This window comes from Pezoporus flaviventris, unplaced genomic scaffold (assembly GCF_033815535.1).
Source record: "Pezoporus flaviventris isolate CSIRO_AGI_PZ_B2104156 unplaced genomic scaffold, CSIRO_AGI_Pfla_v1 ptg000002l, whole genome shotgun sequence".
Lineage (NCBI taxonomy): Eukaryota > Metazoa > Chordata > Aves > Psittaciformes > Psittacidae > Pezoporus > Pezoporus flaviventris.
Window position 1 is genome coordinate 86,658,857 of NW_026892550.1, and position 20,870 is coordinate 86,679,726.

At 47.6% G+C, this 20,870-nt stretch overlaps 2 protein-coding genes across 4 annotated transcripts in view; one reads left to right on the top strand and one right to left on the bottom strand.

Moving 5' to 3' along the window:
* The window catches only part of WEE2 (WEE2 oocyte meiosis inhibiting kinase), a 23,517-nt gene extending 13,670 nt beyond the window's left edge, over window positions 1–9,847 (bottom strand). Inside the window, exons 1-4 of one of the 2 annotated variants that reach the window (XM_061444907.1) lie at window positions 9,663–9,847; window positions 5,163–5,539; window positions 1,923–2,122; window positions 1,035–1,083 (exon numbers count right to left, since the gene is read on the bottom strand). In XM_061444907.1, coding sequence (XP_061300891.1) covers window positions 1,035–1,083; window positions 1,923–2,122; window positions 5,163–5,539; window positions 9,663–9,675 — 639 coding nt within the window. In that variant the 5' untranslated portion in view covers window positions 9,676–9,847. Of the gene's footprint in view, window positions 1–1,034; window positions 1,084–1,922; window positions 2,123–5,162; window positions 5,540–9,662 lie in introns of those variants that run through there. The other variant, XM_061444908.1, reaches the window with a different exon arrangement.
* On the top strand, window positions 8,966–20,389 carry DENND11 (DENN domain containing 11). 2 transcript variants are annotated; one of them, XM_061444909.1, is made up of 9 exons: window positions 8,966–9,211; window positions 14,874–14,973; window positions 15,926–16,084; window positions 16,709–16,862; window positions 17,124–17,262; window positions 17,827–17,958; window positions 18,145–18,295; window positions 18,774–18,842; window positions 19,944–20,389. In XM_061444909.1, the coding sequence occupies exons 1-9, from the start codon at window positions 8,971–8,973 to the stop codon at window positions 20,137–20,139; spliced, it is 1,341 nt and encodes a 446-aa protein (XP_061300893.1). In that variant the 5' UTR covers window positions 8,966–8,970; the 3' UTR covers window positions 20,140–20,389. The 2 variants fall into 2 exon arrangements, with proteins under 2 accessions (XP_061300893.1, XP_061300894.1); XM_061444910.1 differs by lacking the exon at window positions 8,966–9,211 and adding an exon at window positions 14,165–14,583.
* Window positions 20,390–20,870: the final 481 nt, after the last annotated feature.

Below are 20,870 nucleotides of genomic sequence, written 5' to 3' on the forward strand. Positions count from 1 at the left end.
GGTATTACCTAGTAGAATATTTAGCCTGGTGCTGTATTTTTTCCATGCCGATAAGTTTTTCTGCAATACCAGTCTCGTCGGCCAGAGGGTACCATTATTCTTTAGTAAGCCTAAGTATTTCACAGTTACAATGAACAATTCTACTTACTTTCACAAGACAAGAGACTTCCTTCAAGGAGCTGCTCAGGAAAATTGAGATTCTTTCCTCATCTGAAGTCAGATATTTAATTCAGGCTTGGCTTGCTTTCCATAAACCAGCTGGATGAGTACCTTCCCCCAGATAAATTGGGAATAAGGAAGAAGGCTGCAAGATACGGTTTCCCACACCAGCTGCCCATCTCTGCCAGTGCAAGTGGGGGTACATGATACCTTACACCCTGCCCCATGCAGCCAGGTCAGCACACCCTACCACTGAGACTTGCCAGGAAAGCACAGACATCAAGAACAGCAAGAGAACTTAGGTTTGAATTGCAAGACAGCATTTGCTGTCCTGTAGCTACATAATCTGTGAAGGGACCTTCCCTTGGGCCCCAAGATGCACAGACACCCTGCAGCTGGACATTTTCCTACTGAAGTACAGAACTTGCTGCCTTGCTTCAGAAGTTTGCCATTGTAACTACTGCAATTGAAACTCTGCCTTCAGTACTTGCCCACACCAGAGCTGTTCAGCTCACCACTTGTGTTTTTGCAGTGCAGATCCATATATTATTTGCAATATAGAAGTATCCAAAGATGCTCAGTACACCAATTCATACAAACAGCAATAAACCTGCTTTTTCAAACCACAAAGGTACAGTCACTATTTACACCAACTCAATAATACAGCAGTACAGTTCTCCCTAAGGAACCTAAATTACATTCTATTTCCTAGAAAGACCTCCTGACCAAAAATCAATGAGTTTTTAGGCTTACTTGTCAAAGTGTCAGATCTGCCACCGTGATTTATACTCCAAAAGCAGAATAGATTTTATCAAGCACCAAATCTTTACAAGCATCTTACTCCATCTGTGGGGGTGAAATATACAGACACTCACCAGTGTAGGTAGCTCCCGTTTTGTTTTACTTCTTGGATCAGGATCCCTCCTATAACAGAAGTTTAGGAAAATCTGGATTTATCATTTCAAGGCAGCAATCCAACTGAGATTTGAAATGAAAACATTTTTCAAGAGAACCTCCAAACCTTGTGTGTTTTGTAGAGTGTTAATATACAACCACTTTCTAGTTGAGGCCTTAAAGACTGTAGTCCCAGGCTAGGAAGCCTTCTGTTTCCGTTAGAAAGCCTCCACATATCAACTTCAGTACTGCTCACAGGACTGATTGATTGTTCAGGGCATCATTCTCCTGGCCACCTTATTACTGGTGAAGCTGCACTGGACAATGACCTTGTACAACAAGCTCCTAGTGAAGAAGAGAACTGCTCCACTGTGATTTCAAAGGGGAATCCTAGCTGTGCATCTGTTACAGTCAGGGCCAGGAGTTGTAGTGCACAGGTATTTGACTGTGTTTGTGTCTTGGTTAACCTGGATGAGATCTGGAGCTTCTGCAGGTCAGCAATAGCCTGCACCCATCTTAAAAGCTATATTTCATGCAAACATGCATCTAATTTCTTCCAAGCTGTGGGTATAATCCTAACTGAATCAAGTTCCTCTCCACCCATGGCCAAGAAAGAGAGGTACAATTTTCCCCTACAGCCATAGCATTGAGGTTAGCTGTTGGTGCCTCACATTTCTGAACAAAAGGAAACAACTTACTTTATTTATATTCCTAATACCTTCGTGTGTCTGATAATGTTTGCTCTGCACCAATGAATACTACAGAAGTGAATGATTCATTGTTAGCAAACAAGTCCAGGTACTAGACCATCTCCATCATTACTACTCACAGCCTCCTTCCAGCCTGTTATTTAAGGGTAGTTCACTTACAGCTCTCCTCTGGTCTTCTGCTTGGCATTAGGAAGAAAGAGCATTTGTCGATACGACTCTGGTGTAAAGGGGTTAATGTTGACAAGAGGTGCTTGGGTAGAGTCATCCAGTTCAGCACCAGGAGTAAATCTCAGATGTCGGAAGCCTTTGTGTGGGACCTTTGTCCCAGATGAAGGAAAAGCTGTCTTCGATAACAGGCTCTGTATTGAGGGGGGAAAAAAAGGGGGGGGAAGATAGCCAAGCATTGCTTTTGTTGCTGCAGTATCAGAATAAAGTCTTTGCTCTCCTGCAAATCAAGGAGAACTCTGCTCCCTTCCTCAGAACAGCTGAATCATTAAATCCCTGCATCCCCGATTTAGTCCTGACAGTTTTCTTCTCCTTCTACAGAGTATTACATTGCTTGCTAAGCGCTTTCAGACTCTATTCTCTGCTCACTTGGGTGAGGCCTGCAGAGCCATTTTGGCAAGCACAGTCCTAAAGAGGAGCCAGCTGCTCATCTTTCCCACCTACAGAGTCACAGAAATTACATCATATGTTGTATTAACATGGAAGACTCAGTTCTGCCAAGCAGGGACTGTTGCATCAGTTTGGTCAGGACAGGTTTGTCAGAAGATGAGATAGAACAAGTTTCCTTTTGATTCCCCAGCAATAGGCAGCATTAGCATAGGGGAAGTTGGTAAAAGTATTTTTATATGGCTACTGGCAAAGTGACCAGAAAACAGTTCTTGTCAGGAAGAAAACAAAGTTTCAGAAAGCTAAGTTCAGAAGGAACCTCTGGATCCTCTATAGTTCAGCTTCCCACAGAAGAACTTTGGGTTTCACCTACCAGTCCAAAGCCTTGAGCTGATTAATGCATAACTTCAGAGAACCACCCTATCTTGATCTGAAGACAGAAGAATCTACACTTGCTGTGATTTTACCCCTTGGGTAACCCTCAACCTTTTGAAATATAAGTTTGTTTTTTGACTTCAGCAGAGTGGTGTTAGGTCTAAAGGCTGTTTTAATATATACCACCCCTAGTTAAAAGTCCTTCAAGAATCCAGAACTCTACCTGTCATGAAGATCAAGATACTTCTCTATGCTTTTGATCCAACAGTGGTCTTACTCTTGTGACCAGAAGCATCGCTCCAGGATCATATCTAGAGTTTCTCCCGTCTCTTATTAAAAGCTTTTGAGGATAAAATCCTTTAAAAGCTGCATGTAGTATCCTGCATCCACCTAGTTGATGCTGCACTCATGGATATAGCTACTTCTGGGACATCACTCTGTTTCTATACCACACTTGGAATTTCAGCTACTTGTTTACCATGAATCTGGAAGTGTTTATTGATCACTTTCTCATGCTCTGGTTTGCATCTCCTTGCTCTTGGATGGAAAAGCTCTGCATATGAACATATCAAAAGCAGTAGATGTCCAAGCCCAATTTACCCAGCAGCTTAGAAGCTCTGTAGAACTGCAGCTATGTTCTAGTGTAAATGCAAGAAAGGGACCTAAAATACCATTGTAGCCTGCTGTTATGTGCATGCAATTCCCATCTGCTCTACTAGGGCTCTATTTTGTAATCAAACAGACTTGCCTCCAGTATCATCATCTGAGAGTAGCTGCTGCCATATAGTGTAAGCAACTAGCTCTAGCAATCTGTTCCAGGATTGGGTAAGTCTGCAATCATAATGTATCACATAGACACACGCATCCTAGCTGGGGCCCCAGTGCTCATCTGTCTGCAGCTGGATGCGACTCTGCTCTTACCCTTACTCTTGCTTTCAAGTGTTCTGAGATCAATGCTCCCAGCCTTGTTTATAAGCAGATTTAGGCTCTTTAGAGCCCACCTTTTGCAACATACTTGGAAACAAAGACCTTTATCCCATAAGACAGCAAAGGAGAAGAAATTGTTGGTTTAGTGCAATTGCTGCTCATGGGCTACAAGGTGACAAGCCACAAGTCTTGAAGCATCCAGCCAACATTTCAGCTACACAAAAGCACACACTGAAAGCACCCTCCACTACCAGTAGATTATCTGGTCTGGAAGAGATTTGAAACCTCTCACCTATGTTCAGGTGAGATTCAGGGAGTTTTCATATAAATGGTCATTGCAGAAAATTCTTGGAGTGACACAATTTAGAGCCACTTTCCCCTAGGGAGTGGCAGGCCATTCCTCAGTAAACATGGCCACAGAAAAGGTCAAATGTGGGCACAGGATCATCCTTCTCCCTACACAATCAGCTTTCTGGAGGGCAGAAGTACTAAAAGGACTGATCTTCTGTTACCACTTAAGCAAAGGAGCAACTAGGCTATCAGTAGAGCAGGAATATAGAGCAGGAGAGAGGACTGAAAGAGCTACTTTTGTTGTAAGTCTCTGAATGCTAAAAGCCCATGCATAAAACAGAAGCTATCTAGGAACAGAGGAGCTGGTGGCAAGCCTCCACTTGTGCTTACAGAAGACAAAGCAGATACATTATATTCCATACAAGAAATTTCACAGCAAACAGGTGCTGGGAGTATTCTTCCAAGAAACTCAATAGATAAATTACATTTTAGGACAGTGACAAAAGGAAGACAGGTAACCTTCCTCCACAAGCACACACTGATTTGTTACCCCAAATCCCACAGGGGATTTGCTAACCTGGGGAAGTCTCGCTTTCCCCAAATTCACTGAGCAGCTCAGCTCCACAGAAAAAGAGAATGAGCATCAGTGGACAGCAACCTCATTGGAAGCAATCAAGACTTGCCAAAGTATACCCCAGCCACCACACCATTCCCAAATTTCTCTTTCAAGAGAAAACCCACTTGCATTGAAAAAACGTACTGAACAGAGCAGTCGGGAAAGGTGCCCGTCTCCAAGCTCCCCTTAGAATGATGAGCTCCTTGAAAGGAGAGGGAGATGCACTTACCCTCTGGGAGAACATTGCTACATAGATGTCCACTGCCCTAAACAGAACGCAAGGGGCGCATGGGCAACCAAGGCACTTGGTTGCCTGAGTTTTGTGGTTTTTTTTAGCTCAGAATTACCTGATGCTAACTAATAAGCTTTAGCAGCAGCTTGGAAAGATTCAAGACTTCGCTCCTACACACAGGTGTCTATTCACACCTACAATATAACCCTTTGATGGCTAAGGAGCTCATGGTCCAGGTTTCTAAGAGCAGAGAGAAGCAACAGATCTCCTCACCACCTATGCAGCAATGCAACAACAATGCTGGAGATCTTGCCAACTCAGACACAGAGAGAATACATGCCATTACCTTGGGAGTGTGCGGGGTGTCACAGAGCTGCAGCTTTTTCCAGGTGATGTGCAGTGGTGTCTCAGCATCACCCAGCCTCTTGCACGCGACTGGAGAATGCACCACGGTAGGACTCATCCAGGCTTTTGTCCTGTTCAGGAAGATGTCACTAAGCTTCTTCGGAGGGGTTGCTGGCAGAGGGCTGCTCCCTTGACACTTCAGGAGCTCGCAGCTCCTGGAGGGGCTGGAGCTCAGGCTGTCCTCCTCATTTATACTTCTGTCTTCACTCTCTTCACCACAGCTGGAAAAGTCCAGACGCTGAATGAATTCGTCACTGTTGTCCCAGTCATCCATCTCACCATATGAAACAGAACAGAGCTGGTATGATACTGGCCTGCCTTGTTAGAGGGAGAAGGACAGAGAGAGAGAGAAAGGAAGAGAACATTACTTACACAGGCAGAATAACTTATCCTCTTCCTTGCCTTATCAAGACATTAGCTCTACTCGTCACATGCACCCCCCACCCAATCCCACATACACAGAAGCCTTGATCACTTGTTGACGTTGTTTGATGGCATTGATTAGGGAAAGTACCCCAAAATTATCAAGTATAAATCCATTCAGCTACTGCTCATGTAACAGATCTTCTGTGTGTCTTACTGGCACAAGTCAGGCACAGCTCAGAAGTCAGTGCCTTTCCCAGTAAACCCACAGGAAAACTTCTCCATCTACCAATACCTTATCCACTACTCTCATCACACATAGAAACAGAGCTTCCATCATGCTAAATGTGGACAACACACGCCAGCCCTCATCCTATTCTCCTCCAAATTTCACAACCAGAAAAAAAACCCATGCCACATACAGCTGTAAAAGCAGAGGGTGCCCCAAGGTAACTACCAGATACCCTACAGACAACTCTTCTCCTGGCCAGGCACATATATAACCACCCCACACAGCTGGACCATTGCTAATGGGAAACTGACAGCACCTGAGCACAGTTGCCTGGTGGCCGAGGGGTTCTGCTGTGGATGTGGGTTTTATGTGCTTGCAACCAGCTCTGCAGGGAGGCAGGGCTCCCTCTGACTCATCTTGCTTCTGCACGCTCTTCCCTCCTCCAGCTTTCCAGGGCCTGCAGGGAGGTGATGTTTGCTGACAGCCAGTCTGCTCCATGATAATCCCATCAGAGATGTAGTCTTTGTGGGCTTTACTTGTATGAGTGATTACTCTAATGATAACAGGGTCCTGTGCTTCCTTAAGTCTGAATTTCACTTCCTGCAATTTAGATGCATGTTTAGACAAGCACTGCAGCCTGCATGGAGAGGCTAATTTGGGCTAAGTAGCCTGTGATCAGGGGGCATTCCCATGGGACAATAAAGGGCCATGTTGATCTGAGGTCATGCAGTCCTCCTAACCTGGTCTTTGAATTAAATGTCTGGCCACACAGGTCTCTGAAGTTGACTGTGATGGACAATTCATTTGGTACAAGACACCCAAGCAGTGTCAGGGGAACATGCCAGGAGCTCAGTAGTGCTTTTTACTGCTTGCATCTGTCCTAGAGGATGTAGTGTTTCTTCCAGACACAGAGCCTGTTGCTGCTATGCAGACTCCTTTCCCTGATCCAAAAGCCTTGCAGTGCTGGTGCTGGCTGCTTTCTCTGTGAAAAGCTGTCTGCAGCATCTGAGTAGCTGAGATCATGGGACAGGACCACTTTAGTTCTGCTGTGATCTGACTGTATTAATGAGATGTTCAATACTTGGAGCCTTGAATAGGAATATTTCATTTTAAATCTGAAGAAATAATGCTTTCAAGTCGCTGCATCTGCATTTTGATGAATAACCCCGCAATGAAACCCCTTCTGACCAAAGCTTTAATCCCATCTGAAATATTTTTTGATTTATTCCCCCCCCCCCCCCCGTGTCCATTTTCTAAGGAGGAATGTGATATGTAAAGGAGAAAAGGTGGACTTGCTGCACTTGCTGCCAAGAAGGCCCCACTTGTTCATCTTGCATCTTCTAACTAAAAGTCACCACATTTTATCATAGAATTGTAGAACCATGGTTTGGGTTGGAAAGGACCTTAAGATCATCCAGTTCCAACCCACTGCCATGGGCAGGGACACCTCACACTAGACCAGGTCACTCAAGGCCCCATTTCTGTTTCTTTTCAGGAGGACTACCTAAAGATCTCGGTCAATTTTCTTAGCCCTCAGGAGGGAACACGTGTTCATTTTCTTTTGAGGGTGAGTTTTTCCCCTGAAAGGGTCACATCCTCTCCTGTCCTACCTCTTTTCGTATTTGGAGAAATAACAAAGTAGAAAATGTGGCCTTTGTTTTTTGTATGTGTCCAGCATGCCCTCAGCATGCTCAGAGTGCAGGCCAAAGCAGTGTAAATAGCTCTGGTGCCACCAGGTCTCTTGTCACCAGAAGCCGAGAGCTTGGGGGGGGTGATGACAGTTCACATACCGCAGAAGAGCCGGCGCTGGCAGCCTCTGCTCCCCATGGCAGGCTGCTCTCCTCACCGCATCCCCTCCTCCTGCCTGGGTGCACCACAAATAGCCCGTGTGTGTGGTGGAGGAATTCTTATTCCAGATTTGTTTCCCCTGCCTGGATCTCTGGGGGACAGACTGACGTTCGTGCCAGCTCCACTGTGGGGATGGAGAGGAGAGAAACGAGCTGTCGCTTTAGCATCACTGACGTGCAAAGAAAATATTCATCAGAATGAAGCTTGGCACTGTCTGTATGGGTAAAGTGAAGCATGTGGCCAAGTATTTGCAGAATCCGGCTTTTCTTTATACAGTAACAAATAATGTGCAGAGTTTGGGTTTTTTCTATACCAGTCACCTTCCACGAAAGACTCCATCTGCTAAATGCCACCTACTGCAGTTTATAGCTCCGCAAAGTAAGTTTGTACATGGGCTTTGTGTAACAGAATGCCCACTCAGGGTTGGAGCTGTCTGAAGTGGAGCTCACAGCAAATGGACCCTAATGTTACCAGAAAAAAAAATGGGAGGAAGAAACCAAACCCCACTGCTGAGGAGACTGGATGATGAGTTTCTTAATGGCCTATCGAACACACAGAGCTGCTCAACAGGAAACAAAGAGAGACAATTAAAGCTTTTACGACAATATCTTCCCTTTAATTGTGGCCTGCTTAATTGGGTGATTCAATTAATCAGAAAGTCCTAGGGAACCGACTTAAACCTAATGACACTTAATGACATTGGCGGTCACATAATGAGGATGGTAATTACACAAAAGTTGGCTGCCTGTGGATGCCTTGATCACACTTCTCTCTTCGTCTTCCAACATCAAGCTGATTCTGCCTGTTTCTCTGACAACTGTTCCACAGCCTTCTATACCACATACTTATTTACACGCAGCCCCCAAAAGCCCAGTGTACTCTGGATGACCCTTCCAGGTTTGTGCCCTGCAGCTTCCACTGCAGCAGTTTGGGAACGTCAGTGGTGCCGGCCGCTCTGCTCAGCTCCTGCAGCTCCTCGGTAAGATGGGCTTGACTGGGCTGTCCCTGACCGGTCCTGCTCAGGAAGGCAGCGGGTCCATACTGGGGTCAGAACACACCAGCCTGGGCCAGGGGGCAGGAAGCGGTGCAGCAGGAACAGGGGGTGCCCTATCGCAGGGACCCCTGCAGCCCAGCCCGAGCGCTACCAGCTGCTCTCCAACCCCTCAAGCTGCCCCCTGCCCGGCGCGCTATTAGCGACGAGCCACGCCCCCGGCGGCAAGCCACGCCCCCTCCACCGCCCCGGCAGCGCCCCCAGCCGGCGGCCGATGCGGCGCGGTTCGGCTCGGCTCGGCTCTGCGCCGTGGCCATGGGGGAGCGCGCAGACGAGACGCCGCTGCTGTTATCGGCCGAGGGCCCCGCCGTGTCCGCCCCGCCGTCCGCAGCCGAGGCGGGCGGCAGCAGCAGTGCCGGGCGGCGGCTCGGCGGCGGCTGGAGCTCGGCTCCGTGGGGAGGCGAGGGGCCGGAGGAGGCGGTGGGGCCGCCGCGCGCGGAGGCGGAGGAGGACCAGATCGTGGCCGTGTTCGTGGTCACCTTCGACCCCCGCACAGGTGAGGGGCGCCGGTGGCGGCGGGGCCGGCGTGGGGTGGGGGGGTGGGGGGGGGCAGGCCGGGGCCTGCGGTGGCCGGGCCTGGGGTTCCCGGTGCCGCTGGTGTGAGATGGATGTGGGCTGGGAACCGGCTGCGGGAGCGGGACTCCCGTGGAGAGCGGCCTGCGGGAGCCGGGCTGCCCCCTGCCCGTACCGGAGAGTGCTGCTTCGCGGCCGGCCTCCCGAGCAGCGCCGAGGGAGCGGAGACGGTCAGGGTCTGCGTTTTATCTCCATCCCACCGAGAACTTCGGAGGCGAGGAAGGTGCCGCTCCGAGGAGAGCGGTGACCGGCGGGGGCGGGGGTAGCTCCGCAGCAGGACACGGTCTGGAGATTCTGGGGATGGTGGCGGGGCACCACCTGCCGCCCGCACGGCATCCAGCCCTAGGGCCGAGCGCTGCCTGGGGGGCACCAACCTGTTAGCAGCATCCCCAGAGCATCCTGCGGTGCCGTAGCTTGGCATAGACCTGCCTGCGGCTGTCAGCGATGGGTGACGGCTATGGCAGGCATCAGTCTGGCAGGGGTACAGAGCGTGATCCCCAGCAGCAGCAGCTCGGCTATGTATTTCTTGGTGGCCTCTGTGTTTAGAGGGTGGCTTCTGGTGGGATCTCTGGGACCCTCAGTGCTTTGAAGTGTGATGCTACAGCCCAGGAGGGCAGAGGAGTGAGGGAATGTGTTTTCCACCTTTATTCGTTTATAAAACCCATCTTTTCATTTCAGAAAAGATCTTGTTTTTCTTAATCTTGCTGCTGTATTGGTATCCAGGAAACAGGGCATTATGACACAGAAGGTTAGCACCTGCCGCACATCTGTTAACACAGGTACTGTGCTTTAGGAGGCCAGTGCTCCAGGACAGATCATTGGGTCTTTCTGCTGCCTAGCAACAACCTGGGGTGCAAAGGCTTGTTATGACCAGAAAGTTTAGGAAGTAGCTTGGGAGATGCAGGAATCCATTTGCATCCCGATGTGGGAGTGAGCTCCTCTTTCCTCTGTAGGCCAACACTTTATTAGCAAATCCATAGCAGAAGTGCTAGGGACAGGAAAGGGCTCTGTGAACCGTGGCAGGGTTTGTCATGGAGGGGGCAGGTGACTGGCATTACACTCACAAGAGGGTCATGATAGTGAAGACTGAATCCTGGTCTTGAGCTGAAAGTCTCAAAGAAGTAATGAAGAGGACAGAGCCCAAGTGTGACATGCTGTCAGAAATGCATGCTGTGAAACGGCATGGCCACTGTGTCCTAAAACACCAAAGGGCTTTCAAGAAGTTACCCCCCTGCAGTCTGGAGGTCAGAGGCTCTTGACTCATCAAAATCCACAATGAGACTGGATGCCATCTTTCCAGCAGGAGATGGGAAGGGGAGGTGTTTCTCCTAAGTATCCAAAACATGGAAGCGTCAGGATGACTGCAGCAGCAACAGGTTGTCTTTCGATCCGAGAGCATATGCCTTGTACAGAATGGTGAGATTTTCTGGTCGGCAGAAAGCTGAGCTTTCTCAGGAGCTTGTCTGAACCAGCTGTTGCTTTGAATGGAGTCCAGGGAAAGTTGGGAAACAGCTCTTCTCACATCTGATGTGCAGTTGATGCTTGGTGTCATCACCCTTGGAGCACTCTGTCAAGTCCAGTGAGATTCAGCTTCCTGCTGATACTCAACATGGATACGGAATGTAAGGAGGCATGATAGGACTGTGAGGAACACATGACACCATCACAGGTGGAGTGCAGAGTGCCTCATGGAGGATGATGACTTGGAGAAAAGGTCTTGAAGCTGCAGTAGTGTGAACTCGTTAGGGTCACAAAGAGGATACGGGAGTGCTGGGTCAACCACATCAGATGGCATGAAGAGCCTTCTTGTCAGTATGTGTGACTTGAAGATCTGCCAGTCAGCATCTGAGCTGGGAACCTGCTTGCTCCTGTCCAGGAAAACACAGCAGATCTCCTTTGCTAGCTTGTTCAGGAATGCAAAAGGCTGAATTTCTGGTGGTGGCTGAGGGTTAGTTGTGCCAAGTAGTGTCTGTGCAGTTACAGACAAGCAACTGATGTTTTACTGTAGAAGGATGAAGTGGTAACTATGCTACTAAAGAACCTAACAGCTTTCCTCCTAAATTTAGAAGGGCTTGAGGCAGACAAACTCGTGTATCTAGCAGCTGCATGTGAGTTAGTGAAGGTAAGTAATGGGGTTGCCAGGCCACTGTTACAATTTCAGTGCCCAGGGACTCTTACTGAAGCTTGTGTGCATGGCTGAACGTGAGAGCCAGAGGCAGCTTCTAAATCAGCAGTACTGTCCTCACCTCCAGCAGGGCAAACCTTGTGGCACTTGAGAAGCAGCTCTTGCACTGATGCAGAAAGTGAACCGTACATTAAGTTCAGAACGGTGACAGCCAGGAGCCAACAGTGCCATCATCTCATTGCTCCCTGCCCTTTGGCAGCCCCCTCCTTTGGGGAGTGAGGAGTTGGGAATGCTCTGACACCTCAAAAGGTGTGAGCACCAGGTCTGCACAAACACTGCCCCTTAAAAGAGCATGGTCACAAGGGGCTTTAATGAGGCTGCTGGATTTCCTTGTGTGGGTGGTCCCTCGGGCAGGTAGTAACAGAAGACCCAACACTGTTTTGGGCAGCAATGGGGATACATGTGGTAGGTGTGACTTACTTGGCATTAGGTTCAAGTACATGTGCTTTACAAAACTCATCTTGGGTAAAGAAAGTGAAGAAAACAGTGGAACAATAAATTTTTCTCTGAAAGATAAAAGAAGATGAACTGAAGTCCATGGCCACATCGACTGTGTCAGATCAGGATAGCTGAAAAGAGGCTGAACCTTCTTAGTCTTTTTCTGTGATGGAGATGATGATAGTCAGCCTTCTGGAGGTCCCACACTATCTGTTGGCTTAGAAGGTGGTGTGAGTAATGGGGGGAGACATGGAGGGAAGAGAGGGAAGTAGTGTGTATTGCACCAGTGAACAGGCAAATATTGTGGTTTTCTGTCCCGCATTTCTTCCAGGCAGGAAACAGAGCCAGAGTGACAGCTAAGTCACACTTTGTGCCTCTTGTGTCCGGGCCCAGCACGGTAGTATAGCACAGCTGGGGACCTGAAAGATCTAATGGTGAGGAGAGCCAGGTGATGGCTACCAAATGCTAGTGCCACCTTCATTTCTGTAAGGATGTGAGAATCCAGAGAAGAGAAAATATAAGAGAAAGAGGAAGAACATCCTTAACTTTGCACACGAGAAAGAGAGTGCTGCTTCTGACCTGGCGTGGAGCTGGGAGATAGCTCCCAGGAGATTTCCAGATTTGACTCTCAGCAAAACCACTCGCCCGCTTCCTAACGCTGGGTGACTTTCACTGGGGAAGTTTCCTGTGCGCACGAGACCTGTTTCTGCTCAGTGAAGGGCAGTGCTTCCTGTTTTTCCACAATTGCTCCCTCCTCCGGTTTCTCAGGCAGGCTGGGAGCCACTGCCGTGTCTGGGTGAAGTCTCTCCTTTGTTTGCTCTGCTGTTTCACCAGACTGACTTCCTTAGTTCCCTTTCTTAGCCCCGTGTTTGTTCTGCGAGTGCCACGTCACCCGTACGTCCATGGGGCAAGGTGGTGTGAGGAGTGCCAGGAGCACAGGTGTAGGCTGCTTGTCACAGATCCCAGGGAAAAAAAAAATGGCTGGATGATGTGTGAGTTGGTTTTGTGGTTACACAGAGGGCAAGGAGCTGTTTCAAGGTGTCTTTCCCTTACACACTGCTACAGAACAGGCATTGTTTGCGCCATGTCCACTTCAACACCTCACTGGTGGGTATTAAACCTGACAGTAAGTAGTGTTTGTGACTAAGCTAAACAAAGTCGGTTTCCTTTGCTCGCTGGTGCTCTTGCGTATCAATCTGTTAATTGGTAGGTAATAACCAATAAGTGCTTCTCTGCGATGCGAGATTTAAAAGCGGATCTAGCGTTAACCACAACTTTGTGGTTAAGAAGGAGCTAGGAGTTGCCTTCTTCACCCTTTCAAGGAAGGGTCTTGTGCCTTTAAAAAGAAAACCAAATACACACACATACGGAACCCCCAAACAACAAAGGCCAATATCTATATATAATATGCAAACCCTACAGGGGACCGTGCAGGCTGACATGATGTCACTGGCTTTCTCTGCCAGCCTTTCACATGCCTCAGAGGCGAAGCCGCTTCACAGCAGAGCTCTGTGGTTCCACATGTGATTGCACAGAGGGGTCACGAGGCTGCCACCACTCCCCAGCCAGCCGGCTCCACGGGAGAGATCTGGTTGTGCACTGGAAGTGGTTACTTGGATGCAAAACTTCTCGTGTTGCCATGCTTAACGCTGTTGTTTGGGGATTTGTTTTGAAGTCCTTGCCAGGCAGGGTTGGGGGAAGTCTGCTGAACACAGTATCTATGGAGAAGAAAAATAGCCCATTTAAATGTCAGCAGCTAAGCCCGATTCCTGTGTGAGAGTGCATGCATATACTTGTGAAGTATGAGTAATGACACACAAGACAGGCTTCAGAAATTTAAAGATATTTAAATATCTTTAAAAGTCTCAGCTGGGTGTAAGGCTCTTCCAAATGTCCAGTCCATGGGATGCTTATCCCAAAGGGCAGGAGAAGGACAGTACCCGTATAAAGTATCTTTGCGCTGCATCTGCTATTTCATTATACTGAAGAATGCTTGTTTTGTTTTTAAAACTAAGCCACATTACTTCAAATGCTGTTGCTATGGGCAGGCTGGCAGAGGACAGAAACTCAGTGTGTAAACCTGGAGCACATCTCCGTACAGTGGGAGTGTCCAGAGGAGCAGGTTAGACTCCAAAGTGCTGGGATGGGAAATCGTGAGAAGTCCCCTTTTTTGTCCATGATAAACTTGGCGGTGGCAGAACAGGACTTTAGGGACTCCTTGTGACTTCTCTGATCTCACGTTCCAGGATCAGGATCCTTGGGTGGCCTTTTCCCCTGAACAACAGTGTGCTTTCTGGCCGGTTTGGCAGGTGACAGATGTTTCCCAATCTTGATCTAGCCTGTAATTTATGTGGGTTTTGTTTGGTCATTCTAGCGTGCACAGACGTGTTGCAGTACTCTGATCACCTCAGCCTCCATATAAAGGAGGATCCTCCTATCCTAAACGAAATGTGAGAGATTCCAGGGAAGTAGTGGTGTTTGGGATGCTAGTTTAGGGGTTCCTGTTTGACCAGCCCTGCCAAGCACAGCCAAAGGACAATGCTGATGGTCGTATGAGCTATCACGGAAACTCATCCTGAGAAAGAGCAGCAGCCTATACTCCAGATGCTTTCTATAACATACTCATGCAGACAGCCTGCGTGGAACAGCACTAATACCTCATCCACTGTCAGGTAAAATTGTAGCTGCTCTGTGATCAAACTTATAAAGCATAAACCCACAAAATAGCACTAGCTTCAAAAATGGCTCTAGAAGTCCTGCAGTATCTGGGTGTTGTGCTGCAGTAAGTAACATTCACAAGATCTGTGTGGAGTATAGTATGTTAGCTACTGCCCGTGACAATTTGGGAGTTTAGGAGTTGCATTAGTGCACTGTTAATGGTGATGTAAAAGCAGCGACTTGCTGGTGTTTGTCCTTTTGGAAATGAGTTCAAGTTTACCTAAATAAATGTGCTTCACTGCAGGCAACATGGTGGAGTGGTGTTTACCCCAAGATGTTGATTTGGAAGGCGTGGAATTCAAATCTATGGCAAGTGGGTCCCACAGAATCCAGTCGGATTTCATGTGAGTATGTCTCATCTAAATTACTTCTTTCTTACCTCTGTATCTACACCACCATCCCTTAATTCAGAACATGCAAGAAAATTACCACCCATAAAGTTAAGTCCTGCATAAATGTGCTGCTAAACTGTACCTAGCTGAGCTGAAGTCCTCTTCAGATACTGTCAATATCATACGAAGTACCAGCGAGCTGTGGGGATCTGCTGTATGACAGCTTTGGCTCTGGAGGCCAGCTTGTGAGTGGGGCAGGGCAGCTTTGCAGTGGTGTGCAAAGTTGAATGGACATTGTGCAGATCGTACTGCACTGCCACTGTTGGGACTGTCAGCAGCGGCCTAGGGAGAAGGGAAAAGAATTGCAGAACTGAAATGGGAAGGATTTTACAGGAACTGGACTTAGATAAAGATTCTTAATTCTGCCAATGCTTTGGGTCCTTTAAATGTTGTGCTGTGTGCTTGCTCACTTTCTTTGACAGCTCCCTCCTTCAGTGGAAAGAGAGAAGCTTGGAATTTTCTTCATTCCCATCCTGTTACTGACCCAGTGTTGCAAAGCAGCAGTGTTTTGCAGTGAATTGCAGTGTCACGGTTCCTTTTGGTCAGGAATAACAGTTACTTTCTCAAAGGCATGTGAACTGAACATTTGCACTCAGCTAGAGCATGCTTCAATGTGCTGGCACCCAAATTATGACTAGGTAGCTAGACTACACTCCAGACTTGATGCACTGCAGGCTTTTCTTCCTTGAAAGAGGGGAACTGCGTTGAATGTCCTGTCTTGTTCTTGAGAAGACCAGGACACCCAAGGTCTGTCCTCAGCCTTTCAGGTAGCACAGTGGGATTTAAGGGGGTTCCTTAAGAAGGAACTATGTTCCCAAATCAATATTTTAGTGGTCAGTTACCTTGCTTTCTTCCTTTTCCCTCTTTTTTAACATTAATCCTTTTGTCAAACATTTGTTTCCAGTTATTTCCGGAAAGGGCTCTGTTTTGGCCTGGCCTGCTTTGCCAACATGCCTGTGGAGAGCGAGCTAGAGCGTGGTGCCCGCATGAAGTCCGTGGGGATTCTGTCCCCTTCCTACACCCTGCTGTATAGGTACATGCACTTCCTGGAGAACCAGGTGAGGTAAGTTTTCTTGGGAATGGGACTGGCCACTCCCTGCCAAGGAGAGGTAGTAATGTTGCCTCGATGGAGGGCAGTTTTAGGCATGAGAATTTGACTACAACGCTGAGCCACGATTTCCTTGAATGACTACTTCTCTAGAAAGAGTTACATGTTCACAATGGGAAGGAGACAAGGAACTGGTTAGCAGTAGCCTGTTCATTGCTAACAGGCTAGTCAGATGCGTTCCAAACCCTACTTGCTTTGTGTAGATGTAAGTGTCGGGGAGAGCTGAGAGGACAAGAAGTTTCACTGTTCTTCTGAAAACCATTTTACTAAGGACTCACAAAAGGTTTCTAAATCTGCAGTGGTGATTGTGGCTAGCTGTGTGTTTCAGCTGTGTTGAGTGGACCTGTTTCTACCTAAGCGTATTTAAAACAGGACCAGTACTACGCAGACACCAGCTGACTGTCTGCTTCCATCTGGCTGCACTGAAAGCTGGTGTTACTCCTGACTCTTCAGCTGCCCTCCTGGATAAGTCTGTGCAGCTGAGACACCCAGGGTTCCTTTGCTAGCTGGGTGGCAAGACACTGAATAAGTAGAGACTGGAGACACTACAGACCTCTCCTTTTTTACTTTCTCTTCCAGACACCAGTTGGAGATGCCAGGGCACTACTCCCATCTAGAGGCATTCTATGATGACAAGAAAGGAGTTCTCCCCAGTAGCAACGGCACCTCCAACTCTCAGCAACCTGTCCACTGGCTGCCATCCATCCACAGATACATGTACCCAGAGATGAAGGTGAGGCAAGGTGCTCTGAGGCTTGCAGGAACGGTCAGTGTGCTCCTGCTTCTTGCTGGTGTCTCATACTTCTTTATGTAAGCAGTGACTCCAGCACTTTGTGGGCTGCTTTAAGTAAGATTTTGTTACTTGGACTGTTGAAAGCTGCAGTTCTCTGTCATTGCTGTGTGCTGGTCTTGCTCCCACATTTAGACTTAGCATCTGTGCATGTGTCCCTGATTCACCTCTGAGCTGTTTTCTTCCCTTTCCCTCCACCTGCAGATCACACACCCTGCTGGCTGTATGTCTCAGTTCATCAAATTCTTCGGTGAGCAGATCCTTGTCCTCTGGAAGTTTGCCCTGCTGCGCAAGCGCATATTGATATTTTCACCACCCCCAGTTGGAGTTGTCTGCTATAGAGGTATGTTTCCAGGGACACTGCAGAGCTCTGTTCTAGTAGGCTGAAGCACTGCAGAAATGCCTGTGGGTACTGAGGGGACAGACATCCTGCAGAGGTATCCATTGCAACCATTTGCCCATTTCCTGCAAAATGCTTTTCTTCAGATCTTTTGGGTAAAGACATACCTGGCACTGTTGAACGCAGTTCCTGTCAGCACAAGACAATATTGTGCTGAATGAATTTGTGGAAACTAGAACATGGGATTAAGTATTCAAGGCCTGGCTGGATGGGGCATTGAGCAACCTGGTCTAGTGGAAGGTGTCCCTGCCCATGGCAGGGGGTTGGAACTGGGTGAGCTTTAAGGTCCCTTTCAACTCAAACCATTCTGTGATTCCTGTGGGAGAACTGATTGATTATTTCTTATCCAAAACAGCATCTCTCCACTTGAGAAGTTCTGGTGTTCAGAGGCATTAAGTTCTAAACATTGTTCTCAAAAAAGTGTATGGGAGAACTGTGTAACTGGGCTTCAGAATACCCTTGAGGGAATACTGAAAGCATCTCAGGATATACTTCTCTTGTCTGCAGTCTACTGCTGCTGTTGCCTTGCCAATGTTTCTCTGCCTGGTCTTGGAGGAACTGTCCCAGAGTCCAAACCATTCTTCTATGTGAATGTGGCAGACATAGAAATGCTGGAGACAGAAGTATCCTATGTGGCCTGTAAGTATGATGGATTAGGTGTGAAGTTAACTTCAGGCTGTAAAGTGTCTTGAGACACCAGACTGTGGAATAAAACTGATGAGAAACTGGATGTGTGTGGAATGACTAACTACGAAAGCAGGAGAGAACAGTTGGTCTGCTGGGAAAGCAGCAAGCTGCTCTGAAAATCTTCTCTGATTTTGGCAGGCACAACAGAAAAGATCTTTGAGGAGAAACGGGATCTCTATGATGTCTATGTGGACAACCAGAATGTGAAGACGCATCACGAGCATCTCCAACCACTCCTGAAAATTAATAATGCTGACAAGGAGAAGTACCGGCGGCTCAATGACCAGAGGTAACAATGGACTTCTGGGTGGTCCTGATAGGACAGCAGTGTGATGTGGGATAAAGAGGACACTGCTCCTTTGTACTTTGTATTTTCAGAGTTGCGCACTGCTTCAGGTCATCTCTTTGAGATTCTGGTTGCACTGAAGCTGACTGGTATGAGAGCCCCTGGGCACTCTGCACACATACAGTCACTGCACTGCACTGCACATACAGTCACAGCTGATGGAGCAGGTAGAGGGCAGGAACTGAAGCAGAGGTTGTGACTCACCATTCGGTCACCAACGATCAGTAGCACAACTGCAAACAGCCTGCTTTTGAGTCCGGTGCCTTAAAAGACTACCCTGTTGCTTCATATATTGGGGCAAGACTGTCAGTCTGATTGGTCTCCAAGAAATGGACGTGATGTTTTTAGTTGTACTTGTCTTCTCAAAATGCTTCAAGGTTCACTGTAGGTATGTGCAATTAAACTGTCTCCCTTCTTTCAGGCAGATGTTAATGTATTCTCAGGAAGTGGGTGATGATTGTAACTCCTGTGAAGAGGACCTTTTCATCTTGTGAGTAGCTACCTCTTAGTTGGTCTCTGTTAGAGAGCTGAGCCTCTTTCACTGATTTTTATGTTGCGCTGGTTTGGTATATTATGAAACATCACGGTTAACACAATTCCATAGTCAGCTCTCTTCCTCAAGGGATCCAAGAACCAAACTGACCCTTCCTCTTCAGGTCACCTTCCTTTCAATTTGACAAGCCAGATGCAGCCATATATGTCTCCACTGGAGTCTCTTAGGTGCTGGGAGGGAGAAGGAAATTGTAAAAACACAATTAGAAATGCAGGAATCCCCTCCCATTTTTTAAAACCTAAGCACTATAGGACCTTTCATGCCAGAACATTTGGTTCAGGAAAGAAGAGTGCGGGAAGCAGGCACTGTACTGTGCTGGGGGAGGTACATTGTGGAGATAAGAATGCATGTGAAAGATTGACCCATTGATGTGTCTGGCTTTGTACTTGGCAAACAGAGGAACCAGAACTGGGCATAGAGTTAGAGGTATGGAATTAGATGAAAACCACACCTCTACCACTTCTGAAGCCCTTCACTGCCTGTTGCTATTGTTCAGAGTCTGCAGCAGGAGGCAAGTAATGGGATGAAACTGTGTGAAGGGCTGTCAGGACAGAGCTCTGATGGTTGAACTGTGCGGATGTAGTCAGAGCTCTTTCTGAACAGCCTTGCACATTCCTAGGAAAGCACTAGGTCAGAAGTAGCTCTCACTGCTGTGTTCTGCACCAGTAATGGAGAATTTATTTACCCAGTGGCTTACTAATGGATGAGAATACCGCTTCCTCCTTTGCATTATGGGAGCTATAGGTCTGGTGTACCCACTTGGCTACCACAAAGTACACATTAGCTGATAACGTGGCTTACTTCTCAAGAGTCAAATGCCTAGCATAAATCATCAGCCCGACAGAAGCACTGCTATAAATTGAAAGTTACTGCTTTATCTTTGTTTATTCTAGGTCACCCATAGGGCGTCACCTAAGAAGGTGGGATCTATGATAAAAGGGGGTTAAATGCAGTTCTGGGGCTCTGCTGTCTGTTTGGTAAATATGCTGTCTTTTGGGGGGTCCAACGCCATCATCTTAAGCTGACTTTATCCTGTAGGTTTTTCATGGAGCAGAACAACCGCATATTTCAGACGCTGATGGAGGTGTCGGCCAGCCAGGACAAGACACTGACAGCTGACCATGCACGAGGCATGGGCCTGGATCCCCAAGGGGATCGAAGTTTCCTTTTGGACCTGCTGGAAGTATATGGCATCGATGTTATGCTAGTTATTGACAACCCCTGCTGCACTTAAACCATGGGCAAGAGATGGGGAGCAAAGATCACTTTTTAAAGACTACCAGACATTGCTTAGGAGGATCACTGGAACTCGCCGCAGCCACAGTTACTAAATAATATTAAAGGGAGAATATTTATAATTTTAAAACAAAATGTGATTTTATTTTCTCTCCCTCAACCTCCCAGTGAGTACCTGCTCCAGGTTTGGTTTTGTTTGGTATTCGGTTTTGTCTTCCTTTCTCTTTCATCTGTGTTTTGTTTTTTGGGTTTTTTTTTGTTTGTTTAGATAGGACCAGGGGCATGTTTGCAGCAGTCTTTGCTGTTGCCAGTGATAGCTAGGGTTTGGCCTAGCCTGGATACCTGAGGGCTTAAGGCTTCAGGAAAGCACTTTGTCTGATAGGGACCAATGTGAACTGCTGTAACTGAGCTCTCAAGCCTTGACTGGAAAACCCTCCTATCATCCCCTCTTCCACCTGGGGACTGAAGAGAGCTTCAGCACAACTCAGTCTCATAAAACATCTGTCCTACCATGTTTATTGGTGGGGACAGTTAAGCCAATGATAAAAACTAGGACTCCTTTAAGCACTCCTCACCAGCTTCTAGCAGTTGAGTTGGAATAAAGCTACCCGTCCTCATCAGTGGCAGAAGCAAGTTTGGAATAAGGGGGTGCTACAGGACCTTATGACTTTGCTTGCCAGAGTGGCACGGTTTCACTTCCAGCATCTGAAGTGGTATAAACTGGCAAAG

Excerpts from the sequence above, each read along its gene's own strand:
- DENND11 (XM_061444909.1), top strand. The coding sequence starts at position 8,971 with ATGGGGGAGCGCGCAGACGAGACGCCGCTGCTGTTATCGGCCGAGGGC. Across the intron at positions 9,212-14,873 it reads CACCTTCGACCCCCGCACAG|GCAACATGGTGGAGTGGTGT; the intron begins GTGAGGGGCGCC and ends GCTTCACTGCAG. Across the intron at positions 16,863-17,123 it reads ACATGTACCCAGAGATGAAG|ATCACACACCCTGCTGGCTG; the intron begins GTGAGGCAAGGT and ends CTCCACCTGCAG.